This window comes from Elephantulus edwardii, unplaced genomic scaffold (genome assembly GCF_000299155.1).
Source record: "Elephantulus edwardii isolate Elephantulus edwardi_28Jun2011 unplaced genomic scaffold, EleEdw1.0 scaffold00028, whole genome shotgun sequence".
In the NCBI taxonomy this organism is placed as follows: Eukaryota; Metazoa; Chordata; class Mammalia; order Macroscelidea; family Macroscelididae; genus Elephantulus; species Elephantulus edwardii.
Genome location: NW_006399778.1, coordinates 9,720,361 through 9,742,927, shown reverse-complemented (window position 1 = coordinate 9,742,927; position 22,567 = coordinate 9,720,361). Strand labels below are relative to the sequence as shown.

The following is a 22,567-nucleotide window of genomic DNA, read 5'->3' as shown; positions in this document are numbered from 1 at the left end:
TACTCCTCTTATGGGAGGTGGAGTCGGGGTTTGTCCTCTGGATTCTGCCACTACTGGATTGGGGGGCCCTGGGCTGGGTCATCAGCCCTCCTTCCCACCACCGTCACTCACCAGGGATAGAGCCTGCACGCTCAATGGTGACCAGGACTGAGGTTTCCAGGGGTACGGAGCCTCCCACTACACGGCACACGTACTCGCCCGAGTCAGCAGGGGACACCTGGTACAGCCTCAGCATTGAGCCATGCATCTGAAGGGCAAGGTCAGAGGAGATTCTCAGAGGACCCCTGGACCAGCAATTTACAGCCGTGTCTCACTCTCTCCTCTAAGTTGGCCACCAGCTCCAGGCTCCTTTCTCTGTCTATTTAGGGGCTGGGGAGGGAGTTCTCATTCCAGGAGTGAGGTGGTAGGCAGGAGTTGTTGCTACCAGGGGCTGGGTCAACATGAATACCACACTCCATTCTGAGATACATTTACTATCACCCAAGTCAAGAAGCATCTAATAATTAGTCATCCTCCAATTACAAATTGGAAAGAAATATAATCCTCTTATAATTATAAATGGCAACTTTTGTTTCCTTGTTGTTGTTGTTGTTGTTATTGATTGCTGTCAAGTAGATCACATAACTACACTATGAACAAAAGGCCTGAAGCCTTTCTAGAACTATCGTCATTTATCAAAGTTCATAAGAGTTTCCAGAGGCGTGTTGTTTAGGGAGTGGATGCCGATCCTGCTAGAGGTACATAAAATAGTGGTACATTTGGCAAACAAAATGTCTACATTCTACAAAATTGTTCTTGTTATCATTGAGCTGGAATCAACTCATGGCTGACCCTTCAGCCAGTGGGATTTCAGACGCAGTAAACTGCGTGGGAGGAGTTCACCCATCTTCTCTCGTAGAGCACCTGGTGGATCAGAAGAGTGAGGCTTTGGGTTGGCTCTGCAACTCCTTACCACCAAGCCACCAGAGCTCCCTAAATCAGATAAAATATGACATAATGATAACTAATGGTATTGTAGTATTAATAATAGCTCAAAGCACTTTCTATGAGCCAGAGCACTGAATATTTTGGATACGAATTAATTTATATAAAAAAAATTAACTTACATAATCCTTATGACAACTGCCACAAGGTACACTCTTACTATTACTCCCATTTTATAGAAGCTGAAACTATGGCACAGAGAAGTTAGGTAGCTTGACCAAGGTCACACAGCTAATGACTGGGGGTATTGAGATTCACCTCAGAGCTGGCTGGTCCTGAAGTCTGGGCTCCCACCACGGCAATGAGGCCAAGGTTTCCCTGCTATGGAGGAGTCTTGAGCACCCCTCACCCCTCTCCACCCTGAGGCCCCTTCTCCTCTTGGGCTTTCCATCTACCAGCTCCATACCCGGTGCTGGATGGGCAGGCTACCCCCACGCTTGTGCCATGTGACCTGGGCATGAGCCTGCCCAGGCACCACGCAGTTCAGATCCAGGGTCTGTCCCTCGGCCACTTGTGAAGAAGAGGACTCGATGCGGATGGGCTGGGAGTCTCCTGAGGCTGGGGGATGAGGCAGTCACAGGTCACTCTATAGTTCTCTGAAGCTCTTCCCACTATCCCTGTCCTCCCTCCTGACTCAGGCTGGTGACCCCACTCACGGTAGGGGTAGTAGGTGTCCTGGGATGACCTTACAGTAACCGTGATGGAGGCTTCTACACCATTGTTGGCCCGGCACACATACTCGCCCGCATCAGCTGGGGAGGCCTGGAATATGTAGAGGCGGGAGCCGCGGACCTGGGCAGCCATGAGGAAGGGTGTGAGAGGGAGGTTTCCAGAGCCCAGAAGATAGTTGAGCTGAGAAGTGCAGCTTCTCAGTTCAGGGGTCAAAGGGATGCCCACAACTACATGCCTCCCACTCTTGACTTGACCCTGTCTGTCCCCGCTGCCACATTTCTGGTATACCTGGTGTCGGGCAGGGAGGCTGCCTCCACGCTTGAACCATGTGACAGGGGCATGGGCCTGCCCTGCCACCACACAGCTCAGATCCAAGGTCTGCCCCTCGATCACTGTGGAGGATGAGGACTCAATCCTGACAGGTGGGACTGGGCCTGGGGCTGCAGACAGAGGGGTGCGGGGTGAGAGTAGAGCCAGCTCAGCCTTGCCGTGGGAGGCCAGGCTCCTGGTATGTCTGTTGGGTGGTGGGAGTGGCCTGAGTTGGCTGGCAAGAAGACAAGGGTGGAGAGGAGTGAGATGAGGGTGATTAAGGTGGGGCAAGACACATGATAAGAGGACTATGACTGAAAACTGAGGCACCGAACAAATAACTTGCTCAAGGCTTCCAAGGGCTAGAGTCAGGATTTGAACCCAAGTCAGTGTTCAACTCTGGCCTCCTGCCCCAAGTTCACCAAGGAATGAGATCACTTGGTCCTCACCACTCTCAAAGGCCCTCAAGCCTCTTCCAGCTTTTCCTTTGGTTGGGAGCCACTCACCAGGGATGGTACCAGAGCTGGAACCAATGGGTTCAATGGCGACCAGGACAGAGGTCTCCACAGGCCCAGAGGCAAGGACCACTCGACACATGTACTCGCCCGAATCAGCGGGGGACACCTGGTGTAGCCTCAGCAGCGAGCCGTGGGTCTGGATGGGAGGAAGGTGGGTTAGGAAGGGGCCAGAGAGGTCCCATGCAACCCCTCCAGCAGGCCAGCCCAAGGAGCTGCTGTACCTGGTGTCGGGCGGGGAGGCTGCCCCCACGCTTGTGCCAAGTGACCTGGGCATGGGCTTGGCCAGGAACCACGCAGTTCAGATCCAGGGTCTGCCCTTCAGCCACGTGAGATGAGGAGGACTCAATGCGGATGGGCTGGGAACCTCCAGGAGCTGGGGCTCCACCAGGAGCTAGGGGACAAAGGGGTTGGCTCAGAGGCCTGGGCTCCTACGTTCTCCAGTCCTGCCACTCTGGGTAGAGGTCTGGGCTAGGACTCGAGCTTAGGAGGCAGAAAGGCCTTTATGAGGTTCAGACCATGCTCTGCTTCAATATGGCCTGCCAGACCCCTCCTCACCTCTCCCGCCTTCAACTTGGACTTGAAGTCCACGTCCCTACCCATGTCTTTCTGCTCCATGATCTTAAGTCAGCTCTGGCCTGCAGGGAACCAAGGAGATTTAATGCCTAGATTGGTGCCAGGAAGAGCTGATAATGAGACAACACCTTTGTGCTCAGAAAGCACTTGACATTGGCATCATCTCATTTAAACTGTGCTACAGCCTCATAGACATATTGTTTCATTTCACAGATGGGGAAACGGAGGCCCAGAAAGCTAATAAGCACCAATATCAGTATTTGAATCCAGGCTAGTCCAACTCCCCACTCACTGTTCAACCCTGCACTCCTGCTTCTGGACAAAGTTTGAAAACAGTCTCCTCACCAAGGGACCCTAAGTAAGTCAGATCAATGTAATCCCCACGGGTGGCCTGCCTTCCCATCTGAGCAGGAAGTGGAGGGTCAAAGCCTGCTCCATCTTGTTCTCACGCACCTGGAGACCATGGCACCATCCCTGTGAAGAACGGCCTCAGTCCCTGCCCAGCCCCATCTGGCTCCTCACCTGGGGTATAACTGGGACCTGGATAGGCACCATGGAGGACAGAGACAATGATGGAGGCCTCCTTAGGACCGGATTCGCTCTCCACTCGGCATACATATTCTCCAGAATCAGCTGGTGAAACCTGGGGGAGCCGCAGCCGGGAGCCATGGACCTGGATCAGATAGAGGAAGAGATGTAAGGTCCGGAAACGGGCTGCTGTCGCCATTCCCTTTGAACCTCTGTGATTAATTTACCAAACACCCATCAGGTGGTGCTCTGTGCCTCTCCCTGATAGAAGTCGAGAATGGAAAGACCAAGGACCTGGCCCCCACTTGAGGAAAGCTCCTGGACAGCGTGGAACCTCTCCCTGTGCACAGCTATGCCTGATCAGGGCCTTGCACCTCTAGATCCCCCGCCTCGGGCTCAGGGACCCTCATACCTGGGCGTGAGGAGGGAGGCTGCCCCCTCGCTTGTACCATGTCACCTGGGCATGGGCCTGCCCTGCCACCACACAGTTGAGGTCCAGCATCTGTCCTTCAGTCACAGAAGGGGACGAGGACTCAATCTTGACTGGCGGTGTGCTGGAACCTGAGGCTGGGGGCCAGGGTGGTGTAAATAGGCCTCACTGGAAGCCTGGCTAGTTCTCCCCACTTCCCAGCCCTGGGAGGCCCTCACCTGGAAGGACGACCACTTGGATGCGGGCCTGAGCGGTGCCTGCAGGGCTGGTGGCCACACAGAGGTAGAAGCCAGCGTCTGCAGTGGTGATGGCGGGGATGAGCAGTGTGGCGATGTCTGTGCGCTCTGATCGGGCCTGCCACAGGGAGACGACTCAGCCACCAGTGTGTGCAAGAGGGCTTGCCGACTTGGGGTTAGAGGACAGAGGGCACACGGACAGGTACAGAGCCAAGGATGGGCACAAGCCAGCCCCGCTGCCAGTCTGTGTGTTGCTGTGACCCTTGAAGTTATGTTACTAGTATTTTAAATTATAGCAGTGTCATCCAAGTGGACAGATTTTAATAGAGCTTCTAGACTGAGGCAAAGAAGAACGGCCTAAAGGATCTATTTCTAAATATTATCACTAAAAACTCTGTGGATTACAACAGAATATTGTCTGGGATAGGGCTGGAAGAACATGAGCCCTCTAGGTTAGAAGGCACATCACCACGCACTCAAACAAGCCAATCGCCATGAAGTTGGTACAGAACTGGGCCCTGTTTTGTTCTGTCTTGGAAGTGAAGGAGACCAGCAGAGATGGATGGGGTAGCAAGTGGAGGTAGGGGTGCAGTGGGAACAGAGTGTGAGGACTCTGCTGAGCCAGAGTAGGCCTTATCTTCTCACCTGTGGGGGGAGACTGCCCCCTTCCTTCCTCCAGGTGATGGTGGCACTGGGTACCCCTGCAGCCCTGCAGTACAGCCTGACGGTGCGGCCTTCGTGTACCTGAGTCCTCTCCGGGCTCACTTGGACCCTGGGCCCATTGCCTCCTGCACATACAGCCTGGTGAGTGCAAACCCTGGGCTACACCCCGGCTCTCAGCCCCCACTCTTAGTCCAGCCCCCTCACCATGCACATGCAGCATGGCCCTGGCCACATGCTGCCCGGCGCTGCTGTGGGCGCGGCACAGGTACTGGCCCTGGTCCGAGGGTTCCACAGCTGGGAGGCGCAGGATGCCACCATGGATCTGTGCCTTCTGAGGGAGCTGGCCACCAGGGCCCCCTGATATGGAGACATGGAGTCAAAATCCATTGGGTCTGGGTTCTCCTAGGTCCCTCTACCTGGGAGTTGTAGAGCCCAGAACCTAAAGGCCTGCCCTTGCCCTCCCTAGCCCAGGAGAGTCAGGACTCTGAATGTCATTGTCACCTGTCCACTCGAGGGTGGGTGTGGGGTTCCCGGTGGCACTGCAGCGGAATTCAGCCAGCTGTCCAGGCTGCACCGTGACTTGTGGTGGGTGGATGGAGACCACAGGGGCAGATGGGGCACCTGAGGCTGATGGGAGGAGACAGAATACATAGTTAGGGTGGTTAGTGTCTGAATCACATCAACACTGTTGGAACTGCTGCTTCTCTTGGCGTCCACTCCTGCCTACATGGTTCTGTCCACTCAGTAGCCAGAGCAACTTTTAAAACATCAAGGGGATTGTGCCATTCCCCACTTACAATCTGTCCATGGCTTCTCATTGCTGTTAGGATAAAACCAAACTAATAAAAACAAAACAAAACGCCCAAACTGTTGCGGAATATTGAGGAGGAAGGGAAGACCTCTGGCCAGGATGGATCGCCTAAGCTCCAGATAAGTGCAAGCCTCCCGATGGCCTTTAATATGGGGTAGAGAAAGCTCCCCTGTGTGGCTGTACCAGCTTGAGAAAGCTCGCCACCTGGGAAGAAAGCTGCCAAGTTTGTTGAGTGGGAGTGGTCCGCACGAGGCTAAGGTTCTCCTAACCAATCCACATGTCCCACGTCTGTAAGCCCACCCTATCCTGTTTTGCTGTGTATATAAATGCAGTGCTTATCCCAATAAAACCGAGCTGGATTGACTCTCTGGTCCTCTCCTGGAGTGGTGTATCTCCGTCATGCTTACTTCCATCAGGGTGTTGCTGTAGGTTGCCGGCAAACAGACAGCAGCACCAAACTACTGTGGTTCACCTTATCCTGCAAGCTCTGGCTTCTGCTTATTCTCTAGGTTCCTCACTATTCTCCCTCAATTGGGTCTAGCCACACTGACTTGATGTTCCTAAAACACACCAACATGATCCTGCCTCATGGCCTCTGCACTGCTGCATCCCCTGCTGGGTACATTCTGCCCATCCTTACGCGAGTGGATACTTCTCCTCCTTCAAGTCTCAGCTCAGAAGTCACTTCCTCAGAGATGCCCTCTCTGGACACCCCATCTAGAATAGCTCACCCTTTTCCCACTTCATATCTACTACTCTTTATTCCGGTGCCAGTATGCACCACCAAGTGTAATAATCTCATTGATTCATTCGTTCCTACATTTACTGTCTCTCCAGCTAGAACATTCACTGAAGAAGGGCAGAGATCCTGTTTGTCTCTCTCTTTCTGTTTCCTTGGAACCTAGACCAGGACCTAGCATACTACAATGCTCAGAAATTATCAGTGCATGAGTAAAAGGTGCCCTGGTCCTGATACAGGGGTACAGGTGAGACTATACCTTGTACATGCAATGTGGCTGTGCCTTGGTCCATGGCAAACATATTGGAGCCCGTGCACACGTAGGTCCCTGCATCACTTGGCTGCACGTTGCGGATGGTCAGGATGCCATTGAAATCCATGGCTCGGGATGGCAGCTTCCCATTATGCAGGCGGGTCCACACCAAGGTGTAAGCTGGAGACTGCAGGCGGAAGGGGGATAGGATAGGGGTCAAGGGTGGGCTCAGAGATGCCAGAAGACAGGCCCCCTCTCATTCCCGCTCTGTCCCACCCCACCTTGCTCTTGGCCGTGCAGATAAAGGTGACATCGGCTCCGGGACGCACGCTCTGGCTCCTCTGCTCCTCCACGGTCACGGTTATGGGCTTGCTTGGTGCCTCTGTGGGAATGGGAGACCTTATTCCAATCTAGTTTCTACTCCTTCTCTCCACTGAAAACCACTCTTCTTAAAGAACCAAGGGTTATCTCTCTGGTCTCATCTTCTCTTAACATACCTAGCTACTAAGGAATAGGTATGAGTCTACTTACAGGGAGCTCAGAAGAAAGGCCTGGTGATCTACTCAGAAAAGGGCAGCCATTAAAATGCCTGTGGGGCCCAGTTCCATCTGACACACAAGGGGTTGCTCCAATGGGTTGGAGTCAACTTGCTCATAACAGCTTGATTTATCTTCTCAGTGGCACCATTCCCTCATGGAAACACTTTCCATTTTGGCTTCCCAGGAACCACACTCCCTGGTTTCCTTTCTTCTCACTGGCTGCACCCTCTTGGTCTCTTTTACTACCACTCCTTCTCAACTTGACATGTCCAGGTTGGAGCTTTTGGGGCCTTGTCCTAGACCCTCTCCCCTAGGCGCATTCTACCTGAGTGAACTCTTCTGCACAATGGTTTTAAACATCATCTCTATGCCCAAAACTCAGTGCTGATGAGTCAATTTCAACTCATGGCAATCCTCTAGTGGGATTTGAGTCTGTAAAATCTTATGGGAAGAGAATGCTCACCTTTATCCCGTGGAGCTCATAGTGGAATCCAACTGTTGCTCTTTGGGTTAGCTGCCCCAAATGCAATGCACTACACTACCAGGGCTCTGTATCTCTACCCCAGATTTAGTTCTTTGGCCTAGCCTTCTTCCCCAAGTTCTAGATTCCTAACCAAAAGTCCTCACTTAGATATCTGTTCCCTTAAGCATCTTAAATTTTAACATGTCTCAAGCAAAACATATGGCTCACTCTGATCTGTTGATAGCAGATGTTGCTGATGTCTGCTATTACAGATTGAACTAAGTCCTCTAAAAAAATATACTGGAATTCTAATTTCTAGATCTGTAAATTTAATATAATGATATATAAAGTAATCACTTTCCACAATGCAATCTAGAACAATGTAACCATTCAGCAACAGCCATATGAGTGCAGAGTGGATCCTAATTATGTTTATATTATAAAAAGAACAGAACAGACGCAGAGACATGTACACAAAGGGTAAGGCAGATGTGACATGAAGACAAGTTACAAGCCAATCAACCAAGGAAAACCCAGAATTACCTACAAGGAAAGAACTGGCATTGGCTGAGATCCTGATTTGGACTTCTAATCTCCAGAATTGCAGAGAAAAGAAAAAAAAAATCTCTGTTCCTCAAAGCCACCCTCTGTGGCATTTCTGTTATAGCAGCACCAAAAAACTAAGACACCTGTCCACAATCCCTTACCCTATTAATTCAATGCATGCATGTCTGACTTCTAGATGCCAGGTCCTATATAATTTTTTTTCAGGTGACCTTTCTCAGACCATAGGGGTGGGACAGGTATGTAAGGACTTACAGTGGAATGAGCTCAATGACTCATAGGAGCTACTGTACACATACTTTAGTTCCTTCTGCCCTGCAGCTGGATGTTAACTAATCCTCAGAGTCTCCTCTACCAGAGTATACAACAACTGCCCACAGTAGTAACTTACTTTCCTGAATGCTTTCCCTCTCATCTTACTTCCCTCACTGGTTTTCTTAGGATTGCTTCACAAGTAAATTATTTGCATTCAGATTTTTGTCCAAGGCTCTGCTTTGGGGGAGGTCAAATGAAAGACAACTTTCTCTTGGACTGTCCCTCATTTCAGTAAATGGCAATCTTTCTTCCTAGTTGCTAGAATTCAGACCTCCAGAGTCCCCTAGATTATTTTCTCTCACTCACTGACAACAAGCAAGTCCAGACAATTCTACCTGTCTCACTGATCTTGAATCAGCCACCTCACTCCTTCTCCACTGCTCTTGTCCAGGGACCGGCCAGCCTCTCCTGATAGATGAATACAGCAGCTGCCTGGCTGCAGACCAGGTGCTCTTGAGGATGGGTGGCATGGAAAGGATCAGGGACTCACCAGTGACCAGCAGCTCTGCCCGGCTGGTATTGGCATGATGGAGATTCCGGCAAGTGCAAATGTAGACACCAGCATCTGAGGGCTGGACACTGGGGAAGTGGAGCTCGGAGCCTGGTAGGGAGGGGAGAGGAGCTCATCAGCAGATACCCTTCTTCTTCCTCCCATCCCTGCACTTAAGGAGAGGGCCCCAAGCCTTCCCTGGGGCAGCTCAGGGGGTTCAGGAGCATGAAGCCATGGGTACCTTGGTGTCGCTGCTGGGTGCTGCTGGGTACAGGCCGCCCATCCTCACGAGACCAGTAGAAGTAGTGAGGTGGGTTCCCACTGACCTGGCATCGTAGGGAATGGGGTGCACCTTGGGGCACTATGCTCCGAGCAGGATGGACCTGAACCACCAGTGGGGTTTGATCGGCTGTTGAGGGAACAGAAGGGGACACTCAGATAGGAAGTCCTCAGCATGAAACACTGCCTTAGATATCTCTGCCTTCTCAAAAGTGCCCCAAGTGTATTCCAGCCTTCAACTCTGTCACCAGACCTAGAGTGTCCAATACTAGATCTTCCAAGGCTCCTTGCCTTGTCCATCACCCTCATTCTGGGCCATGGTCTCACTTACCCTGTGGTACGCATCGGCTCCCCCGCACATTGGGGTTACCTACATAACCTGGGGCACACCTGTAAAATGGAGCAAGAAACAGCTTGGTCAGGTCTCAAGAGACTCAGTACCTCATGGTGGCTTGAAAGGGGGGGTTAAGCAGAAGCTCAGCCTGAAGGCTCAGAATTCTTGAAAGATCTCAGGGACCAGAGAGACCCCCACAACCCACGGCCCTGGTGACTTCAGGGATGGCGATTTTAAGCATGGAAGCAGATTAGGGAATTGAGATTGAGGAGGTAAGATCTTTCTTTCCTCAAAAAAAATTCACATAATAAATGTTTATTAAGTAACACCGAAGTATCAGACACCATGCCAAAGCTGGAACTGTAACAGCAACAGAAGCAGTTCCTGCTCTTGTGGAACTCATTATTAGTTGAAGAATCATCAACACAAAGATTCTTTGTATAAAACGATAGTGATAGTAGTGAATGGGAGCTGGGAGGACGCAGAGGGCCCCCAAATGCAGCTCTGAAGGTTCTCAGAGGATGTGACTCTAAGCTGTTACTTTCTCTTGGAATAAGCTGTGTAGGTTTTTTTGTCAGGAAAGTAGTAGGATTTGCAATAATATATCAAACGATTACTTTTTCTGTATCTTGTCTCTTATCACAGGAGGTAGACTCCCTTGACAGTTCAGACTAAATCTGTTTTGTTCATTACTTTCTCTCCAACATTTGGTCCATTGCACAGCACACAAACAGACAGTCAATTAACAATTTGCTGAATAAGTAAATGGAGTTGAGTCTTGAAGGCTAGGTAGGAGTTAGGCTAAAAGGAAAAGTTTGAGGATGAAGAATGACCTATGCAGAGAAAACAGTACATGCAAAGACCTGAACAATAATAATTCACAAAGTTAAGACTAGCTGAGTTGGGTGTCAGAAGTGGGATGAGCTCTAAAAGTGACCTGCAGGACTGTGTGGTAAGCCTGAACACAGAGCTTGAGCAGATCCTGAGGGAAACAGTCTTGAAAGAGATCTGATGCAGGGAGGGATAGATCTTGGCATTGACCTTCCTAGGCAACACTATCTAGGGCTCTTCTCTGTAGACTGCCACCCATTTATTTATAAACTTACTGTTCACAGTACTGGCCAGTGTAGCCTGGTTCGCAGGCTGTGCAGCGGTACCCACCAGCTCCTAGACTCTCACAGGTGCGGGAGAACCTGGGGTAGACAGAGGCAAAGGTCAGGCTGTGGAAAGCCCTCGCCCTGATGTGCTCCTTCTATTTATGCCTTAAAAGTCAGAGCAACACCCTCCATCCCTGGGCAGTTCTTCCGCAGGCCGTGGATGAAAGCACGCACATGTTTTCTGGGTTGGTCAGTGGGCAGGCACAGGGCTGGCAGTCCTCAGGGGTCCCGGCTGTGGCATCTCCATAGTAGCCAGGTGCACACTGCTCACAGAATTCTCCAGCAGCGTTGTGCTGGCATTGCTGCAGGGTACAAAGGGGTCAGCCACCAGGCATAGGCAAAATCTGCCGGAAGCCTCATAAGTTTGTAATCCCTTTACCTAGCTTTACCTAGAAATTCCATTCTTATAAATTTATATTATTAAAGAGAGACTCATAAATGGATGTTACAAGAATATTCATCCCAGTGGTTCTTAGAATATCAAAATGCTAGAAGGAAATCTAAACATCCATGAACAGAAAACTGGATAAATTAAGAAGTGCACCCATCTAAACAGCTAAAAAACAACAACAACAACAACAAAAAAACGATGGTGTTGATTACATTTCTTCTATTTTTTTTTTCTATCAGAGGAAAGTAAACGCATATACTTGGATATAAGGGAGCAAATTTTAGAAAATGCAAACTTCATCATAAAAATATGTGTGAGTGCAATATTCTCCACAGACAACCACGCTTATTTTAATAACACAGCAGGTTTCCTGTGCCAGGTGAGCAGATGGCTCTGAGACCACCTGAGCTATACCTGAGCCCACACTACAGACAATAAATAGCCCAGGATTATGCACAAAGCACTTAGAAAAGTCCAGCTACTTTAAAAAAGAAGACTTAATGATATAGGATGCTGTTTATGAGCTGGTAAGTGGAGGAGGGAAATCTGATAATCACTCTGGGTGGTCCTATCTTTCTTTCAAAATGAAAAGTGGATCGATACGTGTGAATGCTTGCCCAGAAGCAGCGTGGGTCGCTCTCCACTCTGATGCTGATAATGATCAGCTCCAGGTGGTGGGACTACAGGTGACTTTTACTCATTTTCTGGTTTATCTTTGTAATCTGACTCCTTGACACTTGACTCAAAGCACTGCCGTCTAAGTTGATTCTGCCTCACAGCGACCCTGTAGGACAGATCAGAACTGCCCCAGAGGGTTTCCAAGGCTGTGAATCTTTCCAGGAGCAGCCTATCTCATCTTTCTCCTGTGGAGGAGATAGTGCGTCCGAACTACTGACTTCAGTTAGCAGCCTAATGCTTCAACCACTGTGCCACCAGTATTCCTTTCTTAATAAGAGAAAGATGTTACTCTATATTTCTTGCCATCCCACCAGGTCTACACTTTTCAGTGAGCAGGCCTTCAGGTTCAGGGACTTTGTCCCCATTTGGCCATGCTCCACAATCCTGTCGCTGGCCCTAGGCTACTTTACTGAGCCTCCTTGCCCCTCCTGTAGCCCCCTGCCCCTGATCCTATCCCAGGTCCAGCTGTGCTGGTTCTTCCCATGCCTTGGCCCTGTCTGCATCTCACCGAGCAAGCTCCAGTCTCTGGGTGACACAGGTCCGAGTGGCCATTGCATTCACACAGCTCACAGTGACCGAGGTAAAGTCCGCTTCCGGTGCGTGTGTAGCCTGGGGCGCAGTCCTGAAAGGCAAAGAGTAAGGCTGGTCTCCATGCAGACCTAGAATCTAAACCCCTCACCAGTCATGGGCATCGACTGGGTGCTTCAATTCAGAGTCCTTTGGCTCCGAAGAGGAAACCCAACACTATCCTGCACCCCATTTTCCTCTCCACCCTATAAACCCTCACACCAGGACCCACGCAGAGTTTGGGTAGTATCTGCCTCATCCTGCCTACCCTCTCTGAATTTAGGAAAATAATATTTCATTCTTAAGAGAGAGTCCTCTATCCGTGGGCCTTTATATTCTCTTGTAAAACATTCTCCTGGCAGGAAAGGTGTCTTTAGAAAAGCATAACCCTACTTGGAAAACAAGGGTTCAAGAGACCTAAATAGATTTGAAAGGAGTCCTTGCAGACCATTACAACTACATTTAAAATGGGTTCAAGTGTTTCAGAGATGATGCAGATGGCACAGGACAGGACAGGGCTCATGGGCTGTGGAAATGCTAGCTGGCCACTGGGACTGGGCCTTACGCACTCACCTGGCAGGAGGAGCCAACATAGCCCGGGGGACAGCGGCACTCCTCCACCTCCAGGGCTCGGGGTCCGCTGGAGGGTCCAGGCTGGGCGACCTCCAAGCTGACTGCACTGATGCTAGCGGCCAACGGCACTGAGGAGAAAGTGGCCCGAAGCAGGAGCTCGTCCAGGTCAGCCAGTGCCATCAGAAGGTGCTCACGTGTGGCTGGTTGCCCGTCAGGCCGGCGCCAGAATTCCTAGGACAGCGACAAAAATATAGGTGAGGAGTGTCAGGCTTTGTGGGGCTATTTCTTGGAAAGGGACATCATGCTTGGGACAGTGGAAAGTCAGTGAAAGAGAAGATCCCTGATGAGATGGATTGGCACAGTGACTGCAGCAATGGGCTCAAGTGTGTCAGAGAGGATGAAGAGGGCACAGGACAGGACAGGGTTCAGGTCTGTTGTTCATAGGGTCATCGTGAGTCAACAACAACCTATGATGCCGTACTCCAGGCATTGACAGATGCCAGACTTCCAGGCACTGACAGAAGACCAAGAAGTGAGAACAGAGCAGTGAGAGGGAAGGGCAGTGGTGCTCAATGGCAGACTCTGCATTAGAGTTAGGGATAGGCCAGACAATGTGCGGCCCAGGGCCCCTTACCTCTCGGAACACAATCTCATAGCTCTTCCTCTGGGAGCCTTGCAGTGAAGGCTGGGAGGCCACCAGCATGATGTTGTTGCCCTGGGGAGACACCAGTGGAACTGACAGGGGCGCAAAAGAGCTGAGGGGAACATCCTGTCCTGAGCAGCCCCAGTCTCGCCATAATGCCCAGCTTCCCATCTCTCTCCTCTCCAGCCAAAGGGCTCAGGATCATGCTCACTGCCTCTGGCAAGCAGTCAGGCAGCGAGAGGCATGAACGTACCCTCCGCACCCACCCATGCCAGGCTAACCAAGCCAGGAATGAAAGGGTGGAAACCCCAAGGGACCCCTGGCTATCAGTGTCCCTTCTGTCCACTTAGCTAGGAGTCTGCTACTCACCGTAATCTGGACATCAGGGTCGGATAATGAGGTGCCCTGAGCCCCAGCCGTGTAGGAGAGGGTGTAGCGAAGCTTGCCACCATATGCTGCCACCTGCAAGAAGGCAAGGCCAGCAGTCACATCCTTGCTCAGAGCGCCTCTGGAATGGGGGTGTGTCCATAGAGGTGAGAGGCAGAGCTTCTCTACACCTTTAAGCTCCTGGGCTGCACTCATCTGCCCATAAGGGAAGGCGTGCAGAAGTCTGTGGCTACCCAGGACACAGGCCATCTCTTCCTCAGTTCCCCCACAGGCAATGACAAGGTGGTGACGACTAGGGACAGACTCTTTCTCTGTTTGGGGGTTCTTCAGTCCCCACTCATAGTCCCAGGTCTCTTTTCCAGTCCCAGGTCCCACATTTTAAGGCATTTCTCCTAAATCAGAGAAGCATAATGGCAGTGACCACTATGGGAAGGCTGTAGAAGCTTCTAAAGTGTTTTATCTCAGGGCTGGGGCCCTCAGAGGCCTTATTCTTCTGGGTGAGTGAGCCTGATTTGTCCACAATTCATTCACCTCTTAATGCAAACAGCAATGCTAGTTTTCTTTAAAGAAATAACTCTTTCTCAAATGCAGGACATGTGGTTTGGAGGGGCCTGTACCCCTTCCTGCTCCACTATGGGACATGAGCCAAATCTGGGTTATCTGCATATCACACCCTGTTCCTCCAGCCCCATCACGAATGTACGTGTGGACCAGGTTTTCCAAGAGGATTTAGTCATGGCACTTCTGATATTTCTAACAAAATAAAGACACTTCCTTTTCTAGTCTGACTGGAAACTAATAGCATGGAAAGTTGGAAAAGAATGCCAAGTAAGATAAAGACTTCCTGAGCCCCTAGATCCAGCCATCCCTGATACCAGATGTTGTTAGACATTTGCAGATACATGAGCTAACAGACGATTTGTTGCAGACAAGCCGGCTGTACTTGGGTTTTCTTTGGCCCACGCTAGACCAGAGTCCCGGGCTTGCTGCAGGGACATGTCACATGGGCAGACAAGTACCTAGCTCTGTCCTTTCTCCTCAGCTTGGATCAGTGCCATCACCATACCAGGTGATAAACTTCATTCAGCTGATGAGCATTTATTAAATGCCTACTGACTACATGCCAGGCTGTATGGGCTCCAGCGATGTCGCCCAGCATCTCAGGGTGTGGTGAGGAATTTGTGGAGCACAGCCAGATAACCATGAGGCTACCGCTTTCCTGTTTGCTCTGGATGCCAGGAAGCTCACTGCCACGTCCAAGGTCAACTTTTTAGCACATTACCGGTATGCCAGCACTGGAGTTAAGGGAGCTGCTTTCTTAGTCTGAAAGACTTGGCTAGCCTTGGGAAAGTCACTTCTCTCCTCCCCACTTTCCTCATGGGGGAAAGGGAGTAAGAATAACACCCACCTCTCAGGGTATTGTGTTGTTCTTATGTACCCTCGAGTCAACTTCGATTCACAGTAACCCGATGAGCAAGGGTTCTGAACCCTCCCCTCCCCTGTGCTATCCTTACTCCCTCTGACATACTTGAACCCACTGCTACAGACACTCTGCCAGTCTATCTCGTTGAGCGTCTCACAATGCTGCCCCTCCACCTTTCTAAGCATGATATCCTTCTTCAAGGACTGGCCCCTCCTAACAGCATGCCCAAAGGAATAAGTAAAACAGGACACATACAAGTACTGAGCCTCACAGAGGGCTGAGCGCCCGCTTCAAGGCTCAGTAACTGAGCATTACTCCCACCTCTGCTTTTAACTTGAGCATATCTCTTAATATAGTCCAGTGCCTTGCCCACTTCTGTGAATGGTATTTTCTATGTGTGTTTTCCTAAGTTCCATTCAAAACTGGCTTTGGTAAAAGATAGAAGTGGTATCAATGATAATACTAACACTAAAGCCAGTGCTCGGGTCAAATAGTAAAAACAATGCATAGATGACAGGAATGAGAATCGGACTCAAATTGTGACCTCTGGGTGGCCAGGACCCTCTTCTGTAGCTACATACTGCAGCATATAGTAAGGGCTTAATTAGTGCTTCTTGGATGAAAAGGTGTGTGAATGAATGCAGGACTTAGGCCTGGGCTAGTGTACTGGGCACAGGGGAAAAGATCAAATTGGAGGCACTGGGTATATCCTTCCAGAGAAGACCACCTTTCAGACAGCGGCCAGGGGCTGACTGAAGGGTTAGCACAAAGCTGGACTTAATCTCAGCTCGACCTCAGATCTGGACACAGGAACCTGAGTCAAGTCCCTTCTCAGTTCAACTACCCATCTGCAGCATAATGTGCTTTGATGAAGGAATTTCCGATACTTTAGTAGGCTCTGACCCCAGTACCTTCATCAAACTCCTGTTACCTTGTTCCCCAGGAAGGCGCGGGGCAGCTGCCAGTAAAAGAGGCTTTCTGGAAGCAGAGAGAAGCCTTCGTAGGAGAGAGAGAACTAGGATAGAAGGATAGGTGGTGAGAAGGGAGGGGAGTGCTTGGGGGGTTCAGAGGACAGAGACAGTCTAGATGAGGTGGGAATGAACCCTACGGACACCACAGGCAGGCAGAGGGTGAGCGCCCACCCCAACAGCCCAGGTCTTGGCCCTGCTCTCAGACAACTTGTTTCCCTTCTGCAAGCCTGGATCCCCCAACTTTTTTCTCTGATGACGGCTGTGTAGCATCTCCTCATATCTTTGTGTCCCTTTTGCAGATTCCAAGGTCATTTACATGGCATGACAGGAAATGTTTTCAAATTTAATGGCTATTCCAATGTATATTTTTAAACAGTATGTCCAGGATGACTGGATTGGGTTACGGTTGATTTAAAGGAACGGTTGAGAGAAATGGTCTAGGTTCTATGCTGAGAAGCTGGTTTAGAAATGACTGGAGCCTGGAAATCATGGCGGGTGGGGGTCCCATGGCAGGTGCCTGGACACATACCTGAGAGCCTGCTGGGAAAGCCAGAGAAGCTGAGGAGAAGGCGGGGGAAGAGGAGGAAGAGGAGGAGAAAGATGGAGCCACCAACAGGGCAGCTGCGGGCTGGGAAGGGGAAGGAGGATGGGCAGCAAAGCTGGAGAGGAGCTGCCAGATTTCAGCATCCATCCGCCTCTGGGCCTCGTCCACCTGAGGGGCCAGAGAGAGGAAGGACAGACAGAGGGAGGGAGCAGGGAGGAGGCAGGAAGAATAAGTGTGAGGTGTCGGCTCTCCTCAGGCTGTGCCTAGGCCCACATGCTGCCCTGGTCCCGGGCTGTTCCCTCACAACTGCCCACTTCTGTCCTCTGCTCTTCAAGAGCCTGGTGGGGATGTCCTGAGCTGAGCCCAGCTAAGTCTACAGAGAGGCATGCAGCTCTGCCCAGCCCCTCTGAGTGGAGCTCACATTTGTGGAGGGACCTGGGCTAAAAGGCCAGGAGTGTTTGTGGCTTGGCCAAAGTTCCTGCTTTGACTAAACCCTTGGGTCTTCTCCCTGGGAACCCAGACACACCCTGCCTGGGTCAAGCCCTGTTACCTGAGGTGCCCGCTGGGCTCGGCCCCTGCCCTCTGGGATCCCTGGGATCCTGCCAGTTGCCACAGCTGCCCGCAGCTGGTCCTCTGAGAAGGATGTGCGGTTCTGATGGGATTGAGGGTACAGGCCAGCTCAGACCTCCCAGTGTCCTCTATCCTCAGACACGGTGGCCAGTAAGGCCCATGCTGACTGGGGACAAAGATGCACGCTTCCTTTTTGGGGGTTGGTACATAGGGGTTAACTCCAGGCACTGGAGGGGGCGTGTGCACACACAGTGTTAATGGTGCTGCCTGGGAGCAACACTAGAGGAATCTGAGAGGCAGGGACAAGCTTTCAATTAGTCTCCCTGTTTCCTTGGTCACCACTCTGCCAAAGACAGATGGCACTGGGACTAGACCAACAGCAGGAGAGACAAAGTACAGCACGCTGTCCTCCTGGCTCAAACTACTGGCATCAGAGGCACAGCAAAGCCTGCCCTAGGGGACTCCAGGCAGCACCTGGGTTCATGCAGATCTGCGTTCCTGGGTAGTGGACATCTCCTACAAGGCCGGGAGCATCCAAAACACGCCATGCCCACATCACACCAACTTCACGCTACGCATGGCATGTGCCTACCTGGTGAGCCCGGCGCAGTCGCGTAAAATATGCCTCCCTCTTGTCAGGTGCAGGGAGAAGGAAGGAGAGGGAGTCAGAGAGAAAGGCCTGAGAACTGTGGGGATCAGGGCAGCAGGGAGGCCATGGAGAGGCAGATGGGGGCAAGAGAGCAGGGGAGAAGGGACCAAGAAGCAGCCAGCCCGGGGAGGAAGCTGAGATACTTGAAGAACAAGAGTGGTAGAGCCGCAGATTTCTCCTTATAAATGTCCTTGATCTTCCTGAGGCCATGATTCTAGGGGCATACCTACTGAACACTGGCCTCAGCCAGTAGGGGCCTCCTGGCTAAAGTTCATTTTGCCTAGGTACCACCAGGAGGCCTTGGTCCTTGGGGAGCACTTTTGAATGGGATGTTCTGGGATGTGCCCCTAAGATCCTGCCCCAGATACGACCATCATCACCACAGTGCACTGGACCACTTGTTAGGATAGTAGAGTCAGGGCTGCCTCATAAAGCTGTAGCACTTTAAAGGCAGCCTTCAACCTGGGTTGGAATCCCAGATTGCTACCATATGCTACATCCACCTTAGACAAGTTACCTACCACTCTCTATTTGCCATGTTGTTTGTTGCATGGCATTGAGTTGGAACGAACCCATAGCTCCAGTGGGTTTTCAGAGGCATCAAATTGCATGGGACAAGACTGCCTATCCTTCTCCCAGGGAGCAGCTGGTGGATTTGAATCATGTGACTTTGGGATTGCAGAGCAGTTTTTTACCAGTAGGCCACCTGTGTGTCAGTTTACTGCACTGTGCTGGCTTGTGTGTTACTGTGATGCTGCCACCATTATTTAAAATACCAGCTGAGTCAGATAACCATGATGGACAGATTTCAGCAGAGCTTCCAGGCTAAGACAGACTCAGAAGAAAGGCCTGGTGATGTACTCCTGAAAATTAGCCAATGAAAATCCTACGGATCTCAACAGAATATTGTTTAATACAATGCTTGGAGCTATATTAGCTCCGGTGGCCCAGTGGTAAGAAGCTGTGCTGCAATCCCAAAGGCATGTGGTTCAAATCCCCCAGATGCTCTGCGGGAGAAGGATGGGCAATCCTCTCCCGTGCAATTTACTGTCTCTGAAAACCTGCGGGTTAGTTATGAGTCAATTCTGATTCTTCAGCACACAATGATAACAATTACAGCGTGCTTGAAGAGCGCCCCCTTAGGCAGAAATGCACTCAGACACACGGTGGCTGCAGTAAGGGACTCATCATGCATACTGACTGTCATAAGCAGGACTGTCAAACTGTACAGGGGTCACCACGAAGTGGAGTTGACTTTACAGCCTAACAAGAAGCAGTACTGAGCTCTTAGGGTTGTGAATTATGACGTAAAGAGTGCCTGGAACAATGTCTGACGCATAGCAAACACCCAGTAAATATGCCCCAACAGCAAGCTCCAAGCCAATAGCATGGATGAATGAATTCTGCATAAGCAAATAAATGAAACGGAAACTGTGTCTAATTCATTCTGTTTCCAGGGCCTCTTCCAAGCTGTTTGCTAAATGTTACTTGTTATGGTTAGGTGACATTGAGCCAATTTCAATTTGCAACACCCCTTCTCCCCATGATGGAATAGAACTACCCCATAGGGTTGTCTAAGCTGTGATCTTTATGGGAATATATAGCTCGACCTTTCACCTGTTGACTTCCCCCTGGGGTGGGTTTGAACCACCGACTTTACAGTTAGCCCTTTAGAGTTGAACCACTGAGTCACCAGGAGCTGCTTGTTTGTTGAACAGCCACATGAAAGCTAATTATCATCAATAAGTGAGCACTTACTATGAGTCAGGCATGCTCTCTAGTTCTCCCAAGCCATGCCAGAGCTGAGGTTTTACTAAATGCATTCAGCTGGTAAGTGGCAGATCTGGGATTCAGTCTGAGGTCTAGCTGAGTCCAAAGGCCACAGACATAATAACCTCAATGGCAGACACCAGCCAAATGGCCAGCTAAGGCTGCCCTAATGTGAACTGAGGTCTGAGTCACCGCTGACCCTGGTGCTGGGCAGTGGCTGGGGGAAGGTCTGCCATTCAAGCTTCGAGTCACACCTTGTCTCCCTGGAATGTCTCCGGCAGCTGCCAATAGAAGGACTCATGGCCGAGCTGGGCGAAGTTGCCGAAAGAGAGCTGGGCGCCGTCAGGCACAGGCTCCACGGTGAAGCCGCCCGTCAGACGGCTGTTCCGCTGTGGGTTCACCAGGGCGAAGCCTTGAAAGTCCCCAGGGGCAAATCGCGTGGAGATCTGTAGCACAGGAGGGGAGGTGTGTCAGCTTGACCACCAAATGGGGGTCCAGGAAAAACACTGGATGGGGTTTGCGAGACCTGAGCTGGGGCAGGAATAATGAAGGAACAGGGAGGACATGAGGACGGGGCTGGAGGCTCTGGGCTCAGGGATGAAAAGATCAATAATGGGATCACAGTGGGGGATCTGGGTGGGCGAAAGGTTAACGGGGTGAGTGTTCAGTGGGTAATACAGGGGACAGGCACGTTCACAGGCAACAGGACAGGCTCTCACCAGATGGCGGGTGTAGGAGGAGCTGGCGCACTGCTGCGTGACACCCATGCAGAAGCAGGGCAGGCAGCCGTCGGGGTTGCTGGCGCTCAGGTGGAAGTGGTGGGGCCGACACTGGTTGCAGGTGAGACCTTCTACCTGGGCCTGGAGTAGGGGCAGAAAGAGGTAGACAGGGAGCACAGGAGCTTGGGTGGGTTTCCAGCACGTCTAAGGTGAGCCCTTCTCAGTCACCCACAGTGGTTCTGAGGAGCTCTCCCACTCCCAGCAGAAACTAATTCCCTCCAGGCCTCAGGCAGTGGGGCAGAAACAAGCTCTCAGAGAGGGTGGGAAGGGATTCTGAGAGGGAATGCCTGGTCACCATGGTAGCTCTGGGCCAGGGCCTTCGGGAAGGCAGGACTCGCACTGACCTTGCACTGGCATTGGCCGGCAGCATCACACTGGCTGCTGATGCTGCCCTGGGGGTCACAGCCACAGCCTGTCGGCACTTGCATCTGGCCATCTCCTGAGGTAGACAGAAGCCCCACATGGAGCCCCAAACCTGCCACAAAGCTCCTATTCCCACCACCCTCTGGGCATCTAATTCACCACTGAGAGAAGGGGTGTTTGTTCTGAGCATCTGTCCCAGGCTGGGTACCTTGCACTTTTATAACAGCCCTCAAAGTGGGTCCTATTAACATCCCCCACTTTACAGAGTAACTGAGGCTCATAAAAGTAAAATCACTTGCTCCAGTCAAAGGAGAGCAAAGGCTCTGCCCTACTTCCATCCCAGGAAGGGACTTGATACCCAGACCACTCCAACCTTACTCACTTCGGCATGGCTGGCCCTGGCTGGGGTTGCCATAGTAACCTGGGGCACACCTGAGAAGACGAAAGGCATTTGATGAAAGAAGGGCAGAACTACAGAACCAGAGAAACAGGGTCACATTCAGTTAAAAAAGGCCATTAGGCTAGGATTTTGAAGCTCTGTCTCACAAACTGTGGGCACATGACCAATAGTCCTTGGAGAAGGACATGATGCTTGGAAGGGTAGAGGGATGGCACAGGAGAGGAAGACCCCAGGTGAGATGGATTGACAAAGTAACGTCTCCAGCATGTCTAAGGTCAGCCTTCTCAGTCACCCACAGCAGTTCTGTGGAGCTTTCCCACTCCCAGCAGACGCTGCCTAATTCCCTCCAAGGCCTCGGGCAGTAGGACAGAGACAAGTTCTCAGAGAGGGTGGGAGGGGATTTTGAGAGGGAATGCCTTGGGTAATGGGGGTAGGTATGTCAGAGTTAGTGAGACTGGCTCAGGATAGGGCAGGCTTCAGAGCTGTTGTACAGAGGGTCACTATGGGTCACAGGTGACTCGACGGCACATAACAACAACAAAACAAGATCATAACTTAGCACAAACAGATGTCAAACCTAGGACCTTTTTCAAGAATGAGAGGTTTGCCAGAAGATTCAGGCCTGGCTGGGGCAGGCACCACTGGGGATCGGAGATAAATGACAGGCCAGAATCTCTGAGGGCCTTGAATACCAGGGTGAAGAGCAAGTTCCCCAGGAGGAGAACTGAGTGTCTTCTGATGGCCTGTTTAAGATCAGAATGGCAGGTTCCTCGCTCCTCCTAGCCAAGAAGGTCAGGCCCGTCCAGGCCCTCAGGATAAAGCCCCTGCATGCCCCACCCATACCACCTCACCTCTCACAGTGGCGCCCACTATGGCCCAAGGAGCACGAATCACAGGTGGGGTGACCGTCTGTGTCCAGAAAGCAAGTGTGTGTAGCCCTAGGATCAGGGACACAAAATTCCAGTCGGAGATTAGTTGCTCTATCTTCTCTCCCTATTTCTT

The 22,567-nt window shown here is 51.2% G+C and overlaps 1 protein-coding gene across 1 annotated transcript in view; it reads right to left on the bottom strand.

Annotated features, from left to right (window-relative positions):
- Positions 1 to 22,567, bottom strand: part of HSPG2 (heparan sulfate proteoglycan 2) — a 106,495-nt gene that overhangs the window by 22,318 nt on the left and 61,610 nt on the right. The window contains exons 29-56 of the mRNA XM_006883669.1: positions 22,417 to 22,503; positions 21,548 to 21,597; positions 21,147 to 21,241; positions 20,743 to 20,883; positions 20,278 to 20,469; positions 14,079 to 14,171; positions 13,701 to 13,781; positions 13,067 to 13,297; positions 12,435 to 12,548; positions 11,032 to 11,159; positions 10,807 to 10,893; positions 9,698 to 9,756; positions 9,329 to 9,496; positions 9,088 to 9,198; positions 6,998 to 7,098; positions 6,723 to 6,903; positions 5,415 to 5,540; positions 5,118 to 5,270; positions 4,896 to 5,038; positions 4,233 to 4,368; positions 3,997 to 4,151; positions 3,579 to 3,729; positions 2,705 to 2,856; positions 2,472 to 2,619; positions 1,945 to 2,090; positions 1,641 to 1,776; positions 1,391 to 1,542; positions 112 to 247 (exon numbers count right to left, since the gene is read on the bottom strand). Coding sequence (XP_006883731.1) covers positions 112 to 247; positions 1,391 to 1,542; positions 1,641 to 1,776; positions 1,945 to 2,090; positions 2,472 to 2,619; positions 2,705 to 2,856; positions 3,579 to 3,729; positions 3,997 to 4,151; positions 4,233 to 4,368; positions 4,896 to 5,038; positions 5,118 to 5,270; positions 5,415 to 5,540; positions 6,723 to 6,903; positions 6,998 to 7,098; positions 9,088 to 9,198; positions 9,329 to 9,496; positions 9,698 to 9,756; positions 10,807 to 10,893; positions 11,032 to 11,159; positions 12,435 to 12,548; positions 13,067 to 13,297; positions 13,701 to 13,781; positions 14,079 to 14,171; positions 20,278 to 20,469; positions 20,743 to 20,883; positions 21,147 to 21,241; positions 21,548 to 21,597; positions 22,417 to 22,503 — 3,653 coding nt within the window. The remainder of the gene's footprint in view (positions 1 to 111; positions 248 to 1,390; positions 1,543 to 1,640; positions 1,777 to 1,944; positions 2,091 to 2,471; positions 2,620 to 2,704; positions 2,857 to 3,578; positions 3,730 to 3,996; positions 4,152 to 4,232; positions 4,369 to 4,895; positions 5,039 to 5,117; positions 5,271 to 5,414; positions 5,541 to 6,722; positions 6,904 to 6,997; positions 7,099 to 9,087; positions 9,199 to 9,328; positions 9,497 to 9,697; positions 9,757 to 10,806; positions 10,894 to 11,031; positions 11,160 to 12,434; positions 12,549 to 13,066; positions 13,298 to 13,700; positions 13,782 to 14,078; positions 14,172 to 20,277; positions 20,470 to 20,742; positions 20,884 to 21,146; positions 21,242 to 21,547; positions 21,598 to 22,416; positions 22,504 to 22,567) is intronic.